Source organism: Poecilia formosa, unplaced genomic scaffold (assembly GCF_000485575.1).
Source record: "Poecilia formosa unplaced genomic scaffold, Poecilia_formosa-5.1.2 Scaffold27, whole genome shotgun sequence".
Classification (NCBI taxonomy): domain Eukaryota; kingdom Metazoa; phylum Chordata; class Actinopteri; order Cyprinodontiformes; family Poeciliidae; genus Poecilia; species Poecilia formosa.
This window is the reverse complement of record NW_006799966.1, coordinates 1790912-1816786: the sequence shown is the minus strand read 5'-3', so window position 1 is coordinate 1816786 and position 25875 is coordinate 1790912. Positions and strand designations below refer to the sequence as shown.

At 37.1% G+C, this 25875-nt stretch overlaps 1 protein-coding gene across 1 annotated transcript; it reads left to right on the top strand.

The window, feature by feature from the left end:
- The first annotated feature begins 21785 nt into the window (after nucleotides 1-21785).
- LOC103135739 (aquaporin-1) lies at nucleotides 21786-23915 on the top strand. The gene is made up of 4 exons (XM_007548621.2): nucleotides 21786-22249; nucleotides 22706-22867; nucleotides 23037-23117; nucleotides 23333-23915. The coding sequence occupies exons 1-4, from the start codon at nucleotides 21887-21889 to the stop codon at nucleotides 23510-23512; spliced, it is 786 nt and encodes a 261-aa protein (XP_007548683.1). The 5' UTR covers nucleotides 21786-21886; the 3' UTR covers nucleotides 23513-23915.
- Nucleotides 23916-25875: the final 1960 nt, after the last annotated feature.

Genomic DNA, 25875 nt, shown 5'->3' with positions numbered 1-25875 from the left:
ACCAGCAAGAAATTGGGTAATCTAACACTATTACAGAAATCAACAACCACAGCTTGCACAGCAAAAATAAATACGCAAAACTCAAAGGTACATCAAAACTGTTTGTAAAAAGGACAAAGCAAGTTAAGTTTTTGCAAGGGACCTAATCACAACCCTGTTAAAATATATGGACTATGCTTAAAAGTTCAGTTTGAGAATGAAAACTAACAATTTTAAGAGTTATACTATTTATAATAAGGACAGAACATTTCATATTAATCATAAAATATATATTTTATGATTAATGTAGATCCAAATGATCTATTTGTAGATCATGCTCATGATGAGTGGACGTAAACTTTACACCAGAACCACAGCTTTTCTTCTTCTTTCACATCGCCTTTGCAATTTTTCCGACTAAGACCTTACAGCACGATACAAGACGATAAAAAAAATGCAATGCAGTTTTTGGGTAGTTAAATCAAAGGAAATCATAATTTCTAACTTTTAATTTTACCCATCCTGTCTTTCAATGGCAGGATACTGGGTTGCAATAACATGAATCTCATACCTTCCTTATTTTGAGTTCATCAGTGTGTTATCCTAATATTTGTACAAGTGCTTTGTCAATAGTGATGTTTCCTGTCCACCCATTTCACTTTCCCAGAAATATCAGAGTAAATCTAAACGGTAATAAAATATTGTAAAACAGACAGAAGGGTTTGGATTCAAAGACAGAATCTCAAATATGTAAAGTATATCGCTGGATTTATTTTCCATAATTACTTTGCACAATCTGTCACTGTGGAATTTAGCTTGTAGAACCAGTTGTACATTTTCCTCCTCTAAACATAACAACCAATTTATTAATTAAAAAAGATCCAGAATTTTCCAAATTGAATGATATCTTGGCTTAAACCAACATAAATAACCCCTCTAATCACAAAACCTTTGTTTCTTTATAAAGAGCACGGAAGACATTATTTTGCTCAAAAATGCTGATACAGTCCTCTTATTCAATATTCTGTAGTATTTGTACTGAACGAAGGACCAGTTGACTTTAGAGTGTTTGTTCCTCCATGTGAAAATGCAGCATTATCTGATGTGAAAAAAGTTGTTTGCTCTATTATGCAAGAAAACCTGATTATGGTTTTATCTGTGCCCTGGACACAAAAGAATGACATAAGTTCAACAAGGTCTATAGTCTGTGAAAGAATGTGTGACAACAGTTCCCTTCTCTGGCCCCAATTGCATTCACAAATCAAATCTTCAAGTTTGAGAATAATGATTTGTTTATTTCTTGGCGAAAAATATTTTTTCTGCACAGACATAAAATGTTTTCGCCAGCCAATACAAAGTGACGAATGAATGCACACTGAGACAGGATGCAACACTCCTATCGGACCAGCCAGAAGAAAACAAGTCAACCAGTCCAGTCTGGCGTGTATGTTTTGAACTTGGCCAAAGACACAATGACTGGCCCTGTGCCAAATGAGCCGTGATTTGTAGACAACATCTGCTGCTCGCTACCTTAACCCATTGTGTAAAAGAATATTTTGTGGAAAAGCAAACTGATGTCACTGCAGCCTGTGCATGGACGCGTCAGTAACGTCGGGTGCTTCGCTTGCAGGGACCTCATCCCTGAAGTAGTACCATAAAGATGCGTTTTGTTTCTCCTTTAGCTGAGTGAATATTTTTTAAAAGAGCTGAATGGAAGTCCTTCTAATCAAAGTGGTCTAATGTATTTTGTTTTGTGTCTTGTAGGTATGCTCATACTTAGAATGAGTCACTTCTTGGCGATGATGGCCACAGAGATTTTCAGATATTTTGTCTTTTTATGTAAATCTTAGACACAGAGCTGTGCAGTCTGGTGAGTCACATTTGATACAACTGGGCTAAAAAAGCCATCTATGTCTTTTCTTATATCTTCTAAACAAAAGTGTTTGTGGTAGATTTAGGTTTTAGCACTGTTCAACATCTTGGCAGAGCTCTCTCATTAGCATAGGGCTGAAACAGCCTTCTGCTCGTGCAATTGATCCCATTTCAGCGAAGAGGCCCTACACCCAAGCTGAATCTATAATAGCTTTTATTGCTCTCCATGGGAGCTTTGTTGAAAACTGCAGCAACAGAGTGGCATAAAAGACTCAAGAAAAAGACCAAGTGTCATTCTGCTATTTTTTTTTCTTTTTGGAAAAAGAAAGGTGAGCCACTCTTATAAAAGACACTCACTTTTTGTCTTGTTTCAAATCATAAAGGTGAAGCTCAAATAGTCAGATCTTTCTAGGATCCTGCCAAAAACAATCATATAACCATGTATTTTAGAACTTGAAAGCCTGGACATAATCTGTGCTACATAAGGGATATATTTATCGAAGAGGTTTTATATCTGTGTTTAATTAGATCAAAAGGGGTGACAGTTTCACTAATGGCGTTAAGAATTGACCAATAAAATCTCAGTACCAGTAATTATTTACCCACTGGTGGGTGGACAGATTTATGCTGAAGCATGGATGACACCATCTATCAAAGTGCTACATATCTACGCTCTGTTCAATCCAGGGAAGGTTTTAAAAGCCCAAATGTTCACCTTCAGCTGGCGCATCACCTACAGGACATAAACAGTGGCTTTATTCCACAGGTTAATTGCAGTTACACTTTTACAAATGTGTTTTTGGATTCCAGATATGTAAAATAGACGCTAAAACATTATAGTTTATCTTATGTTTTAGATGGTATGAGAGTAAAAATTAAATTCCAATGACACAGTGGGCTTAGGAAAAACTTTTGCAGGTAAAATTGCAGTGTCTGTCTCCAGTTTCTTTTTTAGACATGGAGTGAAACATCAAACAGCTTGTAACAGGTGAAAATTGCTTGAGAAGGGAAATCTGTGGAGAAAACAGAGAGAGGTCAGACAGTGTAGCACTTTCATACTCATGGCCTAAAACCCTTTGATCTCCAAACAGAAAAGAAAAACAGCTGTAGTCAATGAATCCCAACCCTGTGTGCGACTCGGAAAATTAACAATATGAGGTCTGCCAAATTGCATGATAAATACTAATTTCACTAAACAAAGACATTACACCACAGGAATTGCTGCAGTTGTAATTACATATGACAAATATCAGCAAATCCATGGGCTTGGTGAAAATGTCCAAAGTTTATAGAGTGAAAATGTATTGAAATGTCACTGTCTTAAATGTGGCTTGAGAAAGAAAGTGCATGTTTATTCCATCCGATCGTACTGAAGTTCAGCTATTTTGACAATAAAAATGGAGTGAAATGTCAGGTTTTCAATTATTAGAAAACCTTGGCTCTCTCCAATGACTTTGCAACATGTCTGGTTGATTACACATATTTTGTAAGATTAATAAACTTGAGGATTTGTACATTTGACATTTTTACTGTTTTGATGTTACAATTATTCATATCCAAATATTTAGTCAGACATAAAATTCTGAATGAAATAATAAAATAAGTGTTTGGATTTCCCTTTCTGCTGGATAATAAAACACATGTTTTGTCTTTTCCTAAATTCATAAGTTTCACAAGCAATGTCATTCCCAAGAATATCAATAATCATCTTGACAGAGATAGATAAAGTAAAACATTGAGAGAAGAATTCCTTGGAGGCTTATTCACCAAAGAAACTCATTAGCTCCCTAAGGAAGTGTCAGATTTGCGTCATCGGCAGGCCAGGACGTCATCAAACAGTGAACATTAACAAACATGTTATTAAGCTGCTCGCAAATGTTTTTTTTTTTTGTTTTTTGTTTTTTTTCAGATCACTGCAACATTTCACTGCTTAGTCTGCACATTGAGTCACCTTGTCTTGCACTTCTCACTAATTTGTGTAGATGCTGGATATCTATGGAGATAAGCAGTGGGAGGAGTGCCAACGATGTGACAACAAAGCCCAGCTATCCATTAAGTAAATGGCAGAGGAAATTCTTTGTTCTTCGACCAATCTGGGACAGTGAAATCTTGGCACCTCCTTTGCGAGTGGAAGTGAATAGGTCTGCCTCTTGCTATTCAGTAACACGACTCACTGGTTAAACAGATTTAAGGTGAAATAAAAGTTGCTTCTTGTAGTAAAATAATGTTAACGTTGAAGCTAGTGAATATTCTCAGGTTCAGGAACCTCAGAATATTATTAACCCCTTTTTTTTTTTCTTTGGAAAGGTTTGTCCTAGAGTTCATTTTTGTTTGCCTTATTGTTACTGTTATTTTTAAAATAAGCCACTTTTCTTGAGCCAAGCCAAATTTGAAATTCTTCAAAAGCATAAGCAAAAACACCTTGAGACAGAGCTGAAATGTTATCTTTCTCTGCTGACTAATGCCGCCCCCTCTCACTAGGGGAAACAATAACACACAATGCAGGGAAGCAGCTCCCAGATTGTTTCCTTCCCCTGATAAGGCCATCAATACTAGAGAATAGGAGACAAGAGAGTCATTTTTACACCCCGGGGAGCAGGTCTCTGTGAGAAGATCCTGTGCCTCTGGAGCCAACACCTGCTTGATAGACAACAGCGTAGTTCTCCTTGAGTTCCCAGTCCGCCACCCACTGATTATCAACCTTCAGCGATTTCAGCAGTACACACACAATGGTTTGTATGTAAGATTTAATGCTGCCGGCAAGACATTTAGGAAATGCTTGCATTGTGATGTAATTACAAAAAAAATAAAAATAAAAAGGTTACGGAAAAAATACAGAGAAAGGGATTGCTGAAATAAATTTAGAGCAAATCCTACTTGAAGTTTGCAAAAAGCCATGCAAGGGGCACGGCAAATATGTTGCAGAAGGTCCTCTTGTCTGATGAGACCAAAACGTAACTGTATGTCCTACAAAACAGCTGAGAGGGAGAAAACGCAACACTTCACAAATTACCTTGAAACTGCGATCCTCATGGAGTAGTCCTTCCACTTCATACTTATGAAATGTTTTATGTTGGTCTATTACAGGGGTGCCCAAGTCCATTCATCAGGAAGTACAATCCTGCATGTTTTAGATGTATCCCATCCCCAAAGCACCTGAGTCAAATGAACTGTTCGTTAGTGATTGCAAGGAAGGAAATCTAGCAATTTAGGTGCTTTTCCAGTTGAGCGCCCCTAACAGGTTCTGTCCTGCTCTGCCCAGGGCAGATAAATTTTCCATTAGCAGATCCGGCTCGGCTCTGCATGACTGTTCTTAAATTTTTGTACGTACTTCAAGGGTACTGCACAGAAACAATTTTGTTGACAGCTGACCGCATTCGTTGACTGGCTTGTGATTACCTCATAGCAAACTTCAACCAACATTTCTCATACAGTTTAGCTGTGGACTGCAGATACAGTATGCCATCTGCTCTCAGAGAGCTGTTCAGTCTGGAGGAGTGCAGTTATGAGTTAAATCACGAGCAGCACCAGGAACACATGCGGTAAGTTTTGGAGCAGAATGACCTTGAATTAGCAGCGCTGTTAGCAGCTCATCTCTGAAGAACGGGCAGCAACGAAGAAGAGAGAAATGGTGCATCTGTGGTCAGATTTGTGGCAGAGTTGTCTGAAACACCTGATCTACACAGTAATTTTATTTTGTCTTTGTATTTTTTAGTTTTTTTCTAAAGTTAATGTGTGGGTTTTGGTTTACATATTTTGACTGCACCTAAATCCAAAAGGTTGCACATCTAACTGCTGGAATCTATATTTATAAGTATATCAAAATAATTTGCTGATTTGAATTTTCAAGCATTATGTGTGGGCCAGAAAGGACTTCCTAAAAGACAAAAATAAATATCTGTGTTTATATGAATTCATCATAACCACAACCTGAAGGTTTTCCATTGCTGAGAGCCGTTGCTGCCATCAGCGGAGAGTTGACCACAGCTGCAGCACGTTCATGCCCTGCCCACGACAATGACAAACAGAACCGTAATGGAGACGTTCACTTCTAGGGTAGAACCGAACCGCACATTAACCAGTCACCGTGCAAGTTGACAGTGGAATAGTGCTTCTTGATTCAAGGTTGTTGGAGCAGGGATGCATCTAAAAGTCTATTCTCTAAAATTCCCCAAAACACACTTTGTGGTTATATTATGAAATAAATGAATGCTTTTGTGAGGTACTCCACTGGACTTCAAATTGTTGGTGAGTGCTGAATGGTTTATGTCAGCTACTTACTGCAAGAAAAATACAATGACTCTTTTTAATAAAACTTTGACTTCCTTCCCTCAGCCCTTCCTCAGCCATTAAAAAGAAAGTTCCTCGGTCATGGCCAAGGGCTTAAAGGTTTTTTTTTTTTCCAGTTTCCAAGTGTAACTGATCATCTTAACGGCTGTTGTTAGGTCATAGCGGACAATTTTGAAATGTCCATTTCATTCATTTGTTAGTTTTTATCCTACGTCAAAGTTCTTGGAAGTTCATGGAGTCAGGAAAATCTCTGTGAGTCAGATGTTTTTGAAAATCTGGATTCTCTGAAATTCTCCTACTAATATTGGTGTGTACTATGTGATCAGAACAGATTACATTGGGATGCTCTTCCGTTGTTATAAGTTCTGCTATTCCCAGTGGGATAATTAGTTGTTACGAACGTCAGGTCCGGAGCTGGCAGGGATACAGGACCTTGTTTTAAAATATCTGAGCACGTCAGACATTTCTGGACACACATTCTCTCGGCACTTTCCCTATATGACTCAAGGGTAGATCCTTGGACAACAAGGCCACTCAAAGCAACCTGAATACCAAATGTGACTCTCTTCCTCGACCAGAAAAAGACTACTAGGAACATCATTATTGATTATTACCAAGAATCTGGTAGACAGCCTGGGACACTGCCCAATAAACAGCAGCATCCCCCCACATTGTTCTGGCCACCGCTTCTCACTAGATCAAAGACAATGACGCCCCTCACCAACGACTCCTACGGAGACAGGATCTCCTGGAGAAGATTGTGGCATGGGAAGGGAAAGAAGAGGGGGGTTCTCCCTCGTTTCCCTACAGGGAGTATTCTGTTTGTTTGTTGGAAGATGTAACCAGAGCCAAGTTTTACACAAAAAGACATCAGACCACAGGCCTTTTTATATGAGAAGCTGTGTCAGAATCAATGGTATTTCACTTATGTTTCTTTCCCAGAATTAATAATCTTACTCCTCGAATATTACTAATCATCATCAACTGAAAGTATGTTAACATTCCAAAACATAAAACTTTTTGAGGTGCATGAATATGTCTTGATAGACTGTGGCACTACAGGACAATCTCAGTCACTTTTCTCTGGAGAGCAATGTCAAAGTTTGAGTATATGTGGATTTTTCATAGGCGAGCAGCAACTGTAATGTAAGAAAACTAACCAAAGCTTCCTTCTGACGCAGTCTTCTTTTGTGCTATCTGATCAGTTGCTGTCATAAAGACCTCAGAGCTTGCATCCCAGTTCCTTGCATTGTGTCTTGACCAGTGGGGTGACATCCCTTTCATGCCCAGGGGAGAAATGTAAGGTCACCCATAAAACCATAATGGCAACCATTTGCGCCTACCTTCCCCTTTGATCCCAACTGTGACAATAAGATACATGGTCAACAACAAGAGAATGGTCAACAAGGACAGAAAAAAGGGATTGGTTGAGTAAGTAACAAAACTTAAAAAAGTAAAACCAGCAAAACATATTCACGTATATGGGTACAAGAGCAGAGATTAAGTGGTAGAATATTTAGACCTACAAAAAGGGGATTCTCAATCACTAAGACCAGAACATCATCAGTTACTTTATGTTCCATTTGCTAAATCATACCTACCCTGCAACAGAAAGCTATAAAAATGGACAAATTTTTATGTTGGTTAGGAAAGTTTGAACATTATACCAAATCAAATAGATGACAAAACATCAAACTAGATGCAGTGATGTTTGTTGTGACAAGAAGAGGGCTGTTGGAGAGGGGGGATTTTTGAGTGTTTATTTTTTTTTTTTTTTTTTTGCTTGGTAACCACAATTAGCAATGGCTGGAAAATAAATTATATTTAGCAAGAATCCAAATTTTTGCTATATTTATTAGCAGCAACAAACACCTTTAAGTCATTCAAATTCCTGTTCTTAGCAATTCTGATGTTCCTTTTGAATGTAAGCAAGTCATGGTGATAATGCCTGGAATCCTGAAAGTATTAAGTTGTTGTCCTGTAATTGTCTGATTTACTTAAAAAGGGGGAATTGTGTGAAATCAACAGTTTTGGGCTTTATAGCAACCCTTGTGGAACCGTGAGTCTGTTGAGCTTCTTGAAGATACTTCTCCATCTAGCACACCTAAGAATGGCCGTTAATGCCATAATTAGAAGTACTGTTGTGATCATGTGCTGAAGGTGCCATGCTGGAAAGAGTAGGAACTTCTTAAACAAAGGCCAATTTCAAGGCGTCAAATTACAAATTTAATTTTTCCTTTTCAGTCATGTTTTATATAGAGCAATTTTATAAGAACTGAAGGAAACATAGCTACTTGATTGTGACATGTTCCACAAAAATACATAATACCACCACATAAAAAAGTAACTGAGCTTGTGTATGTAAAATTTCGAAGTGCATGTATGTGAGTGCGCTTTCATCGCAAGAATCTCTTTTTGAAAAGCTGAATACATCTATCCTTCCATTAAACAGTGAGGGTAGATGCACCTTGCCAAATTTGCCCAACTTTTTCCTTTCAGGAATAACGCAGTATTAAAATTATACTTCTAAAATGTGTTTTATTAAAAGCTGTCAACCTTTAATAATCCCTTTGTGATCGGTTTATTTTTTATTAAAACTAAATCATATATTAAATGAATGATACCATACACTCCCAGCAGGCTGTACAGGTTCTGAGTGTATGGTATAATCTGCTCCCCGCCTTGCACCTTGCCACCTTGTCAGTGTCAGGATCTGTCCTTATCTATCTCTGACCAGCCTCCTTGGTCTTATATTATTTCCCGTCAGCAGCACAGTCATGCTGTATAACTCTTTCACAGTTTCCACAGTCAGCAACTTCCTCTGTTTCCACGACCAGTCTCCCAGTGACGTGTCTTTTGTCTTTTGTCCCCTCTTTTCTCAGAATTTTGAGTCCCTTTGCACCTTGCACATGATATGACTGAGCTGATGGTGGTCCGAAATGAACATTTGTTCACCAGTTCCTTGTTTTTACCTTCTCATTTCCTTTAGCTCGCTGAAGGTGATGCTTGACTTTATGCCAGAGTTTTTCCAAATGTTTCTCCTTCTCATAGAATATGATATCTCCACGTTTTATGATCTGTGAATAATGGTTCTACTTTTCTGCCGTGCTTTTTAGACACATTTTTCTGCTGATATGTTGCAGCGTTCACCTCCTTTTAGCCCCTTATCATGTGGTGATGTCAAATATTTTTAGATAAAATTCTTAGCCTGGCTTTTGTCAAAGCTTCCAAAGGACTAGCCTAGTTTTTAAATCTTTTCATCTGTTCAAAAGTACGGCACCAAAGAGATGTTGATCTCTTGACACTCGCCAACCATCGTCTTGTTTAAATCAAGCTGTCCATCAAACTCTTTGTGCAAGCCATTGGTGTAAGCTTAATAGTCATCAGATAATTTTCCCCTTCAAATATACTACTGCTGAAGAAAGTATACTCACAGGATATCAAAACCATTTTTAACCAATTTTAATTGTTTTCTTAATGTGTCAGTCTTTCGGTGCCATATAATCGTTGGGTTTATATGGCCGTTAGATAAACAAGGTGTTAGGTGTTGTGGCAAAGGGCTGCAAGCTTTCTTATCTGATCTCCCTCATCTCGTATTGAGTTATAAAAGGCTGAATACCATTTCATTAAAATGTCTGTCATTTTTTGTACTGTTGGTTACATCAGTATGTAATTGCTACATTAGCACATTTTGTTCTCAGCTTGTGCTCAAAATCTATTGCCTTTTTATGTTGTGTGGGACTGCAAAATGAACTGCAAAATCTCTGAACTGAAAAATGTTTGAGCAGCAACCTCAGCAAACCTTTCATGATGATTTCATTTGTTTTGCTATTTTATTGAAAATTATGAATTTACTTGATCAACTAAATTATATAATCAGTTGCAAAGGCATGTTTTGCCATGTGTGCATCTGTGTGTGTGGGTGTGTGTGTGTGTGTGCCTGCGTTGCAAAATCAGCACTCGCCTTGTGTAGCATAATAATGTTAAATCATTCCTGGGTGCTGTCAATTTGGAAATTGTTTACCTATTTAGGAGCTGCCAGGAGAGTTGACACAACACTATTTTAATTGAAGTGTCTTTTTTGCAGTTTGAGTTGCTTTTGCGCATTAAGATTTACTGACACATTTATTATGCTGACAGTAATGAACATTACGTTATACATATAGTGGAAACAGTAAAATATTTGCGTGCAAGTTTTACCTTAAATGAAATAACATAGGCTCAAACTTGACTTGTTACTTAAAGTAGAAATAATTACTAAGATGACATGTATCTAAAGGGTTGTAATAACATAACGTCACAGTTTTGATGTATTGCAAATTACAACATATATTTAAAAAAAGAAAAAAAAACATTTTGGCTGATAAAGGCTTCTCTGTAATCTACAACCCAATATTTTCACTGATACAAATCAGTGCATATACCGTCGCACCCACATACCAGCACTGACAAGCTAGCACCATGTTAAAGGATTTTGTCAAAACCACATAAATAACTGCAGATACAGTTTTGTCAGAGACAGTAGTTGTATGGAAGTTTGCAGAAACCTCTAAAACTTTCACATGTAAGTAAAGTTAAATATATCATGCAGATGCAAAACATTTACCTTTATATTTTAAGACATATAAAAAATATACATTTACAACATACATTGTTTCTACATATAAAAATAACATACATTGTTGTTGTGTCAGCATGTAGTGTATTTGAAGATGATTTACAGGACCAAGCTGTAAATAGAATGAGCTATACACTTTTTATTTCCAAACTCTGAAATGCATTTGTATCTCCCTCCTCTGCTCTGATACCCCTAAATAAATTGCATAGCAGCCAGTTGCCTTTAGAAGTTAAATATTATTTACATTATATATCCCCACTGTAACTCCAACTGACCTGTGAAAGTCTCAGACATTTACTAGAGGACATTGGTGGACAGTTGTGTAGAAGTTTAAAGCAGCTTTAGGTTATAAAACAATATCTTAAGCTTTGTACAGTTCAAACTGTTCAATCCATTATCTAGTGTGGAAAAGGTATGGCGCCCTGGAAAGCCTGGCAAGAAATGACTTTGCACCTAAACAGACATGAGAGCCAAGAAAGGAATTAACAAGACAGACATGATAAAGAAAGCCCACGATTGTCCTGGAGGAATTTCAGAAATTCACATCTCAAATGACAGAAATGTTGACAGAACAACTGTGATAAGTGATAAGAAGAGTTTTATTGTTGAGAATGGGTCAATAAAAGTCTGTTTATAATTTGTCACAAGCCACGCAGAGGACACTTTTGGAGAAATACGATCAAAACCTTCTGGCTTACCATCACAATGTTATGTGTGGACAGAAATAAACACTGCAAAACACTCCTTTTTCATCCCCGTATTATGCTGTGGAAATCCAATATAGTACGAGTTATGAGAAGATGAACAGAGATAGATATTGTACAATCAAAGCATAGCAGAGGCTACAAACATGACGCTGGGTTGGGCTTCACCTTCAATCAGGATAGCAAACGTATACATCCAGCTGCACTTAAATGAATTAGTTCAAATCTTATTCATGTGTTAGAATGCCCTGTTTAAAGTTTGAGTGTAGAGCCAATTGAGAATCTGCAGGAAGACTTATGAATTGATATTCATCGATGCTTTCCTGTATGAGTTGGAGCTATTTTGCAAAGCAAAACGTGCAAAATTCAGTCTTTAGATGTGCAGAGCTGGAAAAGAAAGACCTTTAATGACTTTCAGCTGTAATTTTAGCACCAGGTGGTTCTACAAAGTGTTAATTCAGGGTGGTTTAATATAACAATAAGTCAAATTTTTATTTGTAAATTTAAAAACATAAAGGGTGAATTTTCTTCGGTGGAAACGTCATTTCTCCACGTATTGGAGAAGCATGCAAATACTTGTAAAATATTGTGTCACAATTTACTTTCCAACAAGGTACTTGCTTGATCAAATATGAGAGTAAATTAGCTTTTCGAAAGTCACGTTTTTAAGTTCTACAATTTATCTCTCCTTTTAAATTCAAAAATCCATTTTAGTGTTTCTTTGTTTCCTTCTCAGTGTAAAAAACCGGATGTTTCATGTGAAAGCACTCTTATACACTGACTCTGTCAGCCCTGCAGTGAATGGCTGACTCGCAAAATAGCAGTGGGGGGGTAAAAAAAAATAACCTGCAGTGCATTGACTTAAGTTGACAAGATGATTGACAGTAAAACATGTCCCAGAGGATAAGAAGCAAACAGGATAACTCATGCTTCCTGCTTTGGGGCTGTAAATCAAACAAGTGAGTGTAGATGCATCTGAAATTAGCTGCTTAAAGGAAATATAATGGCAAAGGAAGGGCACTGAGTTTTTACTTGGTAGACCTCAACCTCACACAGACTGTGCTGGACTATCTTGATCAGACGTAAAGAGAAATGAAGAAAAAGTCAAAGAAAGGAAAGGAGAGGACAGTAAATAAAACATATAGCAATAAGGCCTGCACGTGGTGCCAAAATAGAACAAGAACTACATTATTTACCTGACAAGAACTTAATTAAAAACTCAATTTCCAATACTCTCAATAAGCAGTTCAGAGCAAAGAATGTAACATATTAGATGAGAGCCAGGGATGAGTACAAAGTTCTCGGTTATCAGTTTCCACTCCACATTTTATTATTTTACAAACGTGTTTTCAGACCAAAATAGCACATCCACTATAAAGACAAAATAAAACCCAGAATTGCCTTAGGAAAAAAACGGAAGAAAAAAAAGAGAAAGATTTATTATACAGGATATGGTTTATTTTACTATGTGTGAAGTCAGTATACAAAACTTTTTTATTGTCTGTTTAAAAAAAATGGAAAAGAAACAAAGATCACCATTTGTGCCAATGAAATCAGTATGGAGCTCAGCTTTTACAATGTAGAAATCATACTAGTTTGTCTTATTATTTTACCATTTGAAAGAAGTTAAGAGGTTATTTTTGGGGGGGGGCGGATGTAAATGTGATTTGTCAGCAATGTTTTTTTTTTCTTTCTTTTTTTTCTTTTTTGTTTTGCAACTCGTTAGATACAAAGTTAAGCAGTATGTGCTTGATTTGAACCGCAAAACTTCTGAAATGCTGGAGCTGCTGTCATGGCGTCACAAACCGCTGACTGAGCCCTTGAGAAATGTTTTTGTAGGGTTTTGTAGAGGTCGGGCAGCACAGGAAAAAGGTTTAACACTGGTAATAAACATGCAGGAAGGCAGGAGCCTCACATAACAACTGAGAGGATCTCACACACTGATATTGGCTCTCCTGCTTGTGTTTGCGAGTCTACTCACTAAACCAAACTAATCAAAGACTTCAAGCTGATTCAGTGCAAACAGTTCACTTTCTAAAAGGAGAAAAATAACTGTTTTTATATAACTCACATCAGTCTGTAAATTTGAAGATCAGAGGTTGATTTTATTTAGCAATCTTGAAATCTGTGCAAAGAATAATTTGTTAAAATTTAAACTGATACGAGCCTCAGATGAGATAAGATAAGATGCTACGATAGTGTTGCAACTGCTGTAAAGCTGTGTATAAGTGCAGGTGTCAGAAAAGAATTTATGTGATTTGTCTGTAATGTGAAGAGACACTTTTTTTTCTTTTTTTTTATCTGTTTTGGCAGCCATTTTAGGTGAAATTCTAAAAGTTTTAACCGCAGATGGTTTTACTGTTTGAAAAGTGAGCAGTTTATGAAGAAAAAAAATTACTTGTTTTTATGCCATAGAATATAAAACTTGGAAAGACATTAAAGCTTTCCATTATTTAAATCTTGTGTGTGATGTCATGGCTTTGTCATGAACAACAAAACAGCTGCTATTTTTTTTTTTTGAGTGTTTCTTTTAAATGTTTTGTTCATCCAATAAAGTGATGAGAACTGATGCAAAGTGTTTATTACCACAAGGAATGCTTCCTTTGATGGCAAAACATTTTGTGGCCAGGGCCATAATTAGATAACTTTGAGCAATTAGTAAAAGGGTCGAGAACTGTCCAAAGCTGTTTCATGGGCCACTTGGTTTCTGTGTTGTCTCTGCTCTACAGTCTTAAATTCTTCATTCTGTTTGCTCAGCATGCAATATTCCCATCAAATGCTCAGTGAGTTTCAGTCTAAGCTGTCCCTGCAAAACTAAAGCAACACGGAAGGAAAACTGTGACAGACCAAAATCGTCAGGGTAAAAACAAATAAAGCAAATAATTATTCTATTTAATGTTTTCCTTTGATTCATTCTAGTTGTTGTCCTGTTTATTTTTTCATTGGCCTGCTTTCAGTAGATTACATTTTTCTTGATTTATGTCTTTAAAAAGTGATCTACCTGTGTCTCCCCCCTTCCAAAAAGGTACATTTACACACAAGCGGCTACAACAGTTCAAGAATGGAGACGATGGGAAACTACTGGAGAAGCAATTCACTGAACTAATTGAGAACACAAAAGAAACAGAAGCAGCATAGCTTTAAGCTGGGAAGCTGAAATGTTGGATAAAACAAGACCATTGCTTTTATTACCAATTTTCATTCCTCAGATGGCAAGATGAAAAGCATACATCTGCACACACTGACATAGTATATACATCAACATGTATAATATGCCATCTGCATAGGAATTCAACTGAATGTCCCATTGTTGTTCTGCAAAACGTATATCATGTGGCTGTATTGCAAAGCTTTAAATGAAGCTTTGGCCAGTACAACAGTTGCTTGCCAAGGAGACACAACTAGATAACCAGACGGACAAATAAACTTATCCCAAAGAGGTCACAGTGCAGCACTTTTTACATTTACATCAGGTTGAACAGGAAACAGTTTTTGTATTATGCACTCTAGGTCACAGTTCTAGGTACTTAGTTAGGTATTCAGCAATTTTTTTGTCACTAATTATACTTTTAACTCAGCTCGTCTGATTGTCTGGTTCAGCTTCTGACACCATTGTGGAAAAGGGAAAATCTAATTGTTAACAAATGCGTGCCTATTAATAACATTAAAGCAATTCTACTTTTTTTGTGCTTTTATACATGACTGTTTCATAGACTGAAATACTTTACAAATAATATATAAGGTACATTCCTGGCTGAGATTTTTTTTTTCTCAGGTCTTTTGCTAAATGTTTCAGGACAAAGAAACCTTGATATCATTACCAAAGTATTTCTTACCCAGATACTTTCGTTACACCTCAAATTCACCAAAGAGAAACATATAAAAGGTTTCCGAACATCCACTCCTACCACCTTCCGACATAAATAACACCCTTTAAGCTTCAAACTGGACTTATATTTTGTGCCCTTTAAAAAAAACCTTCCACATTCTTTTAATACTTTTTTGACCATCTCACATTTAAGTCTGAGTTAAGGTCCTTTTACAATTCTGTGGGCCTGATTGGTGTTATACGGAGAAAATAAACTGTGAGATAAAGAGTGGATAAATAAATAAATAAATAAATAAATAAATAAATAAATAAATACGACTTATCCTATGTGGGATTCCTGAAATACCAAAAGCACTATAAATTTGCTATTGTAAACATTTGTTATGTTCAACTGAAAGCAAAAATGTGCCATATGAGGATTTATGCATTAAATTTCTTTTTGCTGTAAGAATTGTGGTAAAAAATAAAGAATAAGACTGTACTTACTGCAGTCAAGTAAGTACAGCTGGGTAAATATAGCTTTAAAATGAACATATGTGGGACTCCAATTATTTATGTTAAGGCTTTATTTTGCTGACTTACATTTGGTCTTTCACAAACAGTTAAACACAAAATGATTCTTACATCTGGCAGAATTCAACTTAAACTTTTCTCTCAACCAAGATTATTTTATATAGGAAATGTATCACAAATGCCTTTACTATTTTATTTTTCAGCAATAAAATATTAACCTTTTCATTCTATGCATGATAATTTTTTTTCTTTAAATCCCCAAAATACCTCATGTCCTATAGGCTCACTGGTTTGCCCACTACGATTGGAATTCAGTGCTTTCAGAAATAACTGTGAACAAATACATCAACCATGGCGCTGTTTGCCTACGGAGCATGAAAATAATGAGTAACAATATTCCTGATGAAGTGTTCCTGACCCCTACTTGGACAAAACTCGGTAATCTTGCCACTTATTGCCGCCGTTGCTATTCACCGTTCTCATTTGCCACCATTCCTCAGCATTTTCTCTGAATCCTTGTCTCAACAGGGAATTTTATACACACACATCCACACACCTTACTATAAGTTGCACTGCACTATGTAAATCAAAATTATACAGTGGCTCCTCCAGATATATGAAATTAATTTTCCAATCGTACATTAGAAACTCTTTCTTCAAGTGCAAGAGCAATATTTTAGGAGGGGAAACTTACATTTTTCAAAAGCACATCCAATACGTCTGAAAATCTTCAACAAATGTTTTATAAAATATTAATTTTCTCACAAGCCATCGGGCCATAGCTAATGTTACCGGGTCTCATCTGTCTGCAAAGCTCCTGCTGTCTATTCCCCTGAGAGCAGCTCATTTAAAGTCAAGTTTGACAGAGTGCAGCACAGATCCAAATCCCATTTGACTTTCCCATTGGTTCTCTGAACTCATCTTCACTCCTCTGGCTAGTTTGGAACATGCCAAACTTTTACCGCTCCTGCATACACAAATGTTATTTAAGGCTTCACTGATGACTCTCTGAGTCTGCAGGCCACTGCTGTTCTGAAATTTGATGTTTTGGTTCTTGTCTGGGAGGCCCAGAACAGAATGAGCGACTGGATATTATCTAACAGAGGAACTGGGCAAATAAATTATCCTTTATGGATATTTATCTATTTCTGATATTGCTACTCAGCTCTCCCAGCAAAAAGAGAGATGTGTCAGCTATACATCATACACTGTGCCCTAGTGAATTGAAGAAATAGTACTATATATTTCCATGTGCACATATTAATAAAAATAATTAGCAGTATATTTACTGGTCATCAGATCTGAGGTTTATGGCCGTTTTCAAAACTTTTTGGAATTCATACGGATTTCTCCGATCTCCTCAAATCTAAACCTCTAAACAAATAAAGATATGAAGGGAAAATAGCTTTGTTTGTGTGCCACATTTTTCAAATTTCTTTCGTCTGACACACGTTTGTCATACTGGAGAAAGAACAAGGATATCTTTTCTATTGTGCAGTTTATCATTGCATTCCAGATTTGATACTCTCTCATTGGAGATCTCAGGTGTCTGACTGCTGTTCATAGTTTAATCACTGCAGTTGTGGTGTTTGAAGCTAATTTAACTCCTCTGTTTGGCACTTTTTTCACCTTTTTTTTGCCAATTGAGAACCAAAGCTGGTTGCTCCAGAGCAAACTCGTAGACTTTGTTTGAAGACACCATCTGCGAAAGACAAAGACAAGACAAAGACAAACCAAACATTATCCTGTCTATAAATGTGCCAAAGAGAACAGACAAGGAGAAGCTATTGCAGAGTCCAACCAGTCTGGACACTGGAACATTATTACCTTGAGAGGATGGCTTGGGTTATTTGAAAATATATTCTGTTAAGTTATTGTTTTCATAATTTCTCATTTACATAGCAATCAGTGTGGTAACAGTCTCTAAAAAAACTGCCTTGAGGGATAGTTTGCAGTTTCCTTTGAGGGAGTCAAATCATTGTCAGAGCATGAAAATCTAACAGCTAGTCAGACGCATCTCCACCTCCGGCTGATTTTAGTGATTAAACTTGGTCAGACTTTACGTGTTGTGCTACGAGGCCATATTACAAGATATTACTAATCTGTTTGTTCACAATTCACCATAATTAACACAGCTGCTGGCTTTTCAACTACAGTTTCACTATGTTGAAGTTATGTTTACAGCTCCAGATCTAGAAATTATCTCTGCAAATTTAACGAGTAAGTAACCTAGTAGTGGACACATATCAAATTATGACTTGAGCTAAAGGCTGAAGAGCCTACTAAGACAGCTTACTCCAGGCTAATCACATGCATCATGGTGTTACTGCTGAATGCATCGCCACCATGGTCAGTGAACCAACGTTTGAGAGTGGGCAGATGCCAAAGCCTATTGGAAAATTGAATCAGCTTCTCTAGAAGGAAGCTTGAAGTGCACAAAAAGTCACTTAATTAATTTTACGATGGCTGCATTGACTGTCAACTTCCAAACACATAGTGAACCGACCAGCAGATGACAATGCACCCAAAATCTTGAAGCTTCACACTAGAGTTCAGGGAACATGGATCCTGTGTCTTTTCCTCGAGGCTCTGGGATCTTGACTTCTAAATGAAATGCAAACTTTGCCGTCATCTGAAAAAGAGGACTTTGAACCACTGAGCAACCGTTAAATTCTTTTTCTTCTTATGCAAAGTAAGGTGCCTCTGACATTGTCTCGAGTTCAGAAGTGGCTTGGGCTACGTCATTTGTAGCCCATAGGAGCCTCAGTTCCACTCCTTGTGAAGCTCCCCCAAACTCTTCACTAGACTTGAACTGCTGTTATTTCTATTGCTGATGCACCTTTTTCAACCCTACTTTTTCTTTCTACTCAAATGTCTTCAAATATACTACAGAACTCTGTGAACAACTAGCTTCTTTAGTGATTACCTATAGGGACATCTGTCAAGTCAGCAGAAACCATTTAGAGGATCTGAGCGTCTGACTCTTTATTTAGGGTTTTAATTTTCTTTCAACAATAGTTATTAAAATCATAAGAAGAAAAGGAATGAAATATTCCAGTCTAGATGTACTATATCTATATAATATATGTTTGACTTCAGAAATGACTGAAAAAAATGATGAAAAGATGTCGTTGCATGTTGCATTTAATGTGGAAATATGAAATATTTCTTTTCATGTATTTTTAGGTCTCAAAAAAACTAGCATCTAAACAGAGGCGCCTGGAGTTTTGTTACCCGCAATGGTTATATGCCAAGGGTCTGAACATTTTCAGTTTGAGCGGTCTTGAACAACTAAAATCACATATCATCAGGGATTTAGATGACCAGCTGTTAGCCTTCCACCACTCTGAGAATTTATTGTCTGTCTTTTATAAATGTACTTTGAAATGACATCTTTTTGAACCAGGTAAGTAAACCTTTACTGATAATGACTTCAGCTCACTTCAAAAATATCAGAATTTCAATGTCTATATGATCCTGGAGAATAGGCTTTCTAGGTCTATGAGCACTGATAGGGTTGTCCTTATATGTCCTTGGTAAACTGATTTCAAATGAGCAGATGCTGAATGTAAGTAACTATTATGAAGATTGAGACATCTTCCTAAAGCCTGACAAAAAACATTCACTTGCATAGAAATTCTTTTGAGTAAGAAACACAGAAGGCTGCTGATTCATGGACATTTCTGCAATGATTCATTGATCTGCAGGAAATCTTGGAGCTCCATCACTGTCGAGTGAAATTAGGTAATAATTAAAATGTTGTCTATATTTTTAAGGATGGGCCACTTCCCTTCCCTCATTTTGATGTTGCACAGAGAAAAATTAAAATAAATCACAAGATAATTTAGCTCATAAAAAAACAGAGAAAAAATATCAAAGAAAAAAGCTGAACAGTTAATGGAAAACACTGTTTGAGATATGAAAAATATTAAATTATGAACAGAGAAGTACGGCATAATGTTAGGAACACCATGCAAAAAAATAAATAAATAAATAAAATAATGAAAAATTCGGATAGGTGACCTTGTGAGAATTTGCTTTAGAATATTTGGTGGTCAGCTGAGAAGATACATGCTTCGGGTTTCTATTTGCTAGAATGGATCCGTGAGTTTGGGGTCAGCTGCTCTGTTCACAGGGTTGATGTTTCACTGCTTGCTCAACACTACAACTAATAACTATGTAGAGAACATCCTTTCAGTTAATGAATTACTGTGGCTTCGTTCATTCGAGATAAAGAACAAAACATATTGTGGAACATGCAAAAATATTTTTGATTGTTCGATGCCTTGCGAAAGTATTGATAACCCCTGAACTCTTTACACATTTTGTCAATGAATAATGAATTTTATTGCGACTTGATAGACTGTGATAGGCCAACTCAGAGCAAGTCATACCTGTAGAGTGGAAAGAAAATGATAAAATGACATTTTATCATTTTCTTTGTTTGTTTCTTTTTTCATTTGTATTGTTTTTGCAAAGATCTCACATGCACAATTAGCATTTGTCTTTATGCTGAAATCCCTAAATAAAATCCAATGCAACCAATTGCTTTCATTTGCTTAATTATACAGACCGCCCATGTGTAATTTAACCTCAGTGTAAGCATAGCTGCTTTGTGAACAAATAACACCATGAAGCCCAAGGACGGGAGAAAGTTACAGAGAAGAAGAAACCTACCAATTATTGTATGTTCATCTAAACTGGCAGAGCAGGACAAGAAGAGTTTCAATTAAAGAAACAAGCAAATTAATCACTATAATGGAAAAGGGACAGCAGAGATTCCCACCGCAGGTGGAAGAATTTGTCAGCAGAACAGCTATTAGTAATCTACTCCACAGATCTGGCCTTTCTGGAAGAGTGGGATGATTGCTGAACAGAAGAAGAAATCCATAAGTCTTGTTTGAAGTTTGCCACAAGCCTTGTAGAGGGAATAGCAAACATGGGGAAGAAAATGCTTCATTGAGAAGATGAAAAAGACAGTGGTAACACTCTGCCTGAGCAAACCATTCCTGAAAAATATGCAAGTCAATAGTTGTAAAAAAAAAATAAATAAAAATAAATAAACAAACACCACTTATCATTTTCCTTCCTCTTCACTGTTATGTCCTGCTTTATGATCTTAATGAAACACATTTAAGTTTGTGGTTTTAACATTACAGTATGTGAAATAATTCAAGGTGTATGAGTGCTTCTACAAGGCACTGTAATTGATTCTAATTAGTTGCAACTTGCTGAAAAGCTAAACATTTAAAAAGTTATATATATTTTTTTTAAGATAAATTTTAGAACACAATAAGTCTAATTGATAATAATGGCATCATTTTCCTGTCTTTGTCTGAGAATGTGTCCCCCCAAACAGGGCATGTAAGACATTATTGTGAAAGTGTCTGCTCTGGGAGGAACGGTGAGACCTAAAAGTCAGATAGGGAGTTGTCTGCGTTTTATCTGACTCCTCCGTATGTGCCGTCAGTGGCCCTAACTGTTAGTAAAGGACAACATTATGTATTGGAGTCATTCCATAGATGAAGCACACAAAAAAGGAACTCAAAATAGACTTGAAATCCTCAAAATGTGTCATAATTAAATCAAACTTTATTACTTAGAGCTCTCAGTGAGAAGCTCTGCTGTAAAGCTTGACATGCGTGCATCAAAAGGAAATTTTACCTTTGGTTGGATAGAGCTATTTAAAGACACAGATCTATTACTCACAAAAGTCCAAAGACCAGACAGGGTTCCAAAGAGAGGCTGTAGCAAGAGGGAGGAAGCAGAGGGAGGGATGTGAGAGACCAGTCTTTTGGATTTCTCATTAATTCAGCGTGGCCCTCTCTTTGTTTTTTTTTGTTTTTTTTTTTTTTTTAAGACATCTTCTATGCAACACATGTAACTGCACTTCAATCAGCAGCTGATGCAACTTGTTTTTTTTTTTTTTTTTTTTTTTTTAAGCCCGCCCACCAACCATTATCAGCACTCAGGCCTTATATATGCAGCCCTGTTTGCAGTTGTTTGTGAGTTTAACCACTCAGACCTTGCAGAAGACCAGCTTCAACTTCAACCGTAAACAGCCAGACCTCATCAGCCACCATGCGAGAGTTCAAGAGTAAGGAGTTCTGGAGGGCCGTTTTGGCTGAACTGGTCGGCATGACCCTCTTCATTTTCCTCAGCATCTCCACAGCTATCGGGAACAAGAACAACACAGCCCCGGACCAGGAGGTAAAGGTGTCACTGGCATTTGGACTTGCAATTGCAACTCTAGCCCAGAGTTTGGGCCACATCAGCGGAGCCCACCTGAACCCTGCAGTGACCCTCGGGATGCTTGCAAGCTGCCAGATCAGTGTGTTTAAGGCAGTGATGTACATTGTGGCACAAATGCTTGGCTCGGCTCTGGCCAGTGGCATTGTATTTGGAACACGTCCAAATGACACGACTGCACTGGGGCTGAACTCTGTAAGTATTTATTTTGATAGTTCTAAAAAAAAACCAAAAAAAAAGATATATATGCACATTTAATTTCAGCATATTGTAGCTTTCATAAGGAAGGCTGAACTGAAATTATTTATCTTGCCCTCTTACTTCAAAGAAGTGAGATATTGTTAAAACAGGTGAACAGCTGCAAGAAATTTAAAGTGACCATATGCAGAATTAACACTTTGAGTTAAGTGCTTTTGGACACTTGGGTTTCACAGACAAAAACTTATCCGTGAGCAGCACTGAAAAAGATAACTTTTCTGTTGATAACTTCTAACGAAATCGAATTCTGTTTCTCTGCCAAGTTGCTGTCAAAGTTTCAGGACAACACCAGCAAACTGTTAAATGAGAAACTGGGAGGGGGGGATGGGAAACTATCCATCTAAATAAAACCAACTAACAGAGTGCTGCTGTTCTGTTTTTTTCCCCTCACAGCTTAACGGTGTCACCGCCAGCCAAGGCGTAGGCATAGAGCTCCTGGCAACGTTTCAGCTCGTGCTGTGTGTCATTGCAGTCACTGATAAAAGGCGGCGTGATGTCACCGGCTCGGCCCCCCTGGCCATTGGCCTCTCGGTCTGCCTGGGACACTTGGCAGCTGTGAGTTTATCCTCAAAAACATTGCAGGGCTTACCCAGTAAAGGTGCACCATGTTTCAGTGTGGTGAACCAGCAGTAAACATGACAAAGCTCTCGAAAACCATGAATTTTGCAGCTTGCTTTAGTCAATATCCTTCATCCCAGAAGATAATATGACTTTGTGATTGCAGATCAGCTACACAGGCTGCGGCATCAACCCAGCCCGTTCCTTTGGCCCAGCTTTGATCCTGAATGATTTCACAGATCACTGGGTAAGTCAGTGGGTAAAACACATGAGCATTTTATGCACACCTCACAACTCTGCACACTTTATGTCTCAATATTAAGAAACTTAATTGCTTCCTAAAAGCAAGTTAGTTAACTATAGCTAAAAAAAAAAAAAAGGTCAGCAATAATTCAGTATAAGTCACTGACAAAAGGAAAGCTTCTTATTTGCGGATTGACTGATCAGTGTTGTCTGTTCCAGGTGTACTGGGTGGGTCCGATGTGTGGTGGCGTGGCTGCGGCTCTCATTTACGATTTCTTGCTGTCGCCCAAATTTGACGACTTCCCAGAGCGCGTGAAGGTGCTGGTGAGTGGGCCAGTCGGGGACTACGACGTCAACGGAGGCAACGACGCGACCACCGTGGAGATGACATCTAAATAGCCACACACACTTAACCCCAATGTACATGTCTATACTATTGTAAAAAGATTTAAAAGCTCTTGAATTTAGTGTATTTAGCATTTTTTGTGTTATTTTAATTACCAACAAGGGGTTTTCTACTACGGGTCATTTAGTGTCACCTTCTAATTTGCTTTTTTTTTTGTCGACCCAGTTCAAACCTATCATCCAAACTTGCTGCTTCAGTGTGCACATTTTGTATTGAAATCCTAACAAAGCAGTTTGGAAAATCTTTTGTTTCCTTATCAGTATTGTATGTTGAGCCATTTTTGTACATTTCTATATTTCTGTATCACTTCTTAATGCTAACAGATAAGATATTGTGTGTGCACTCAAAAGTTTCACTTTTATAAGTAAAATAAAAAAAAAAAAACACTTAACATGAGCAGTTGTAACTGTTTGCATACTTATTAATGGTTTAAAAGAATATAAAGTAGACTTTTGGGGGTTTTTAAGTTGTCACTATAAAAACTCTCACCCATTTATTAATGGAAAGCTGAAGGTTTCATTAAAACAACCTCAATGCAGTGCAAAACCTTTTAGGTTTGATGTGACTGCTAAACACATTGTAACCTAAAGCTATTCCAATAAGAAGCAGGTTGTTAACTTATTCTTAGACAATTTTGCAACAGATCTTCTAAATTTAGCTTATGACCAATAAGCCAAAAGAGAAAAATAAAAAAAAAATGAACATACATTCATTTCACCTTTCCCTGAAACGCTACGTAAAGCATCAAAAAGTTTCTTTGTCAGAAAATTTAAGCAAAGTGGACACCTGTATTAACAAGCAGAACTCAGCAGCTCAGGGAGTGAAACCAACGTACTGCAGATAAAGAAAAAACATCTACACAGCATGATAGCCCAAGATAAGACTGTGAAGGTCATATACTTCCGAGATAAAAGAAGAAAGTATAGCTGACTGACAATATTTGGTCAAAAAGAAATATAATTGTTTTTCATGAAAAAGTAGTTTGATCAAGTTATCAAATTACTTGTGTAAGCACCTGTAAAGAAATCTGGTGGCAGAGTTGTGGAAGCTTAGTTGAAATTAATGGTCGGAGGTTCTCAAATGGTAATGGTTGAACAAAGAAGAGGTGTGATGAGATTTTGCGGCATATTAAAATATCCCAAGATTTCCCCTAAAAATGAAGTCTTTATATAAATTGTGGCTATAACTTCTTGTCATTTAACCAGACCATCATTTATACATGTAAATAAACAATCTGCAGAGCAAGTAAGTAAAAACGATACATTTTACACCATAAGGGTTTTAACACAGCTCTCCACATCTGTGCATGCCTTGCTGACAAGCAAGTGCTGCATTTTTATTTTTTTTTTTAGCTCAGCTGATTGACCACATATGACTAAGAGACACAGTTTCACTACTAGGTCTTAGGGGGCGATGATGAGCTGGATCGTTCATTTCAAACTGAGAAGGAAATGAGACTTAAATAGTAAATAGTAAAGTTATTTCTCGTCATAATATTAATTCCACTTGTGTTGTTGTTGTTCTGGACAAATAAATTAATCATTTTGGGAAACAACAGGGCTCTCCTCAATTTCTCTTCTGTTTGTGTTTTTTTCCCCTTCTGCTCATGAACTGACCCATTATCTCTACCTGTTATGTCTCTGCGTGACTTTCTAACAGGAAGTAATGTCCTGCTCTCTGTGTGCTCAGTAAGAGCAGTCACAGAAATCTGGCTACACACAGGTGTCAGTGGAAAGATCCTAGTAAGTGGTAACAAATGAATAAATCAGTCTCACATAGACTCCATGTTAGAGTGCATAGAGAGGTATGAAATGCACCTTAAATTGGATAATGTGGTCATACTTAGTTCTTTGCATTTAAAACTGAACCACAATCTCAAGAATAATCCTGTTTTACTTTGGGTGTATGTGTTCAACACTCATTTGTTGAAGCTACAAGTTAAGCTCCAACCTTTTTATAGGACATGTGTGGGGAAACCCAGAATTTTGATGAAATTTTACCAAACTGCAAAACTGCTATTTAAAAAGCTGCTATTTACCAATGATTAAAGCTACCAATGCAAGCCACTTTACTGCAACTTCTGCTACTTTCCCAAAGGTTCAGCCTACAAATAATAGGATTGTTTAAACTTTTGATAAATTATTAGCCTCAGAAATAAAGTTGGTTCCATTTTTACTCTCATTTTGAAGTAAAAATGGAAGCAGTTTTTGAATTGCACCGTTGTGTTGAGAATGTTCGTACAAACTGCTCATTTAGCAAAAAACACTTCATTACAACAGCACCAAAGAAGCTCCAACCACTTTTAAATTGTTAATGCTAGGAGCATTTTGGTACCCCATAGAAAAAACAACAAGGA

What these genes read in the sequence shown, in the direction of transcription:
- LOC103135739 (XM_007548621.2), top strand. Translation starts at nt 21,887, where the DNA reads ATGCGAGAGTTCAAGAGTAAGGAGTTCTGGAGGGCCGTTTTGGCTGAA. An exon ending in CTGCACTGGGGCTGAACTCT is followed by an intron (nt 22,250 to 22,705) that starts GTAAGTATTTAT and finishes TTCCCCTCACAG; the next exon opens with CTTAACGGTGTCACCGCCAG. An exon ending in ATGATTTCACAGATCACTGG is followed by an intron (nt 23,118 to 23,332) that starts GTAAGTCAGTGG and finishes TGTCTGTTCCAG; the next exon opens with GTGTACTGGGTGGGTCCGAT.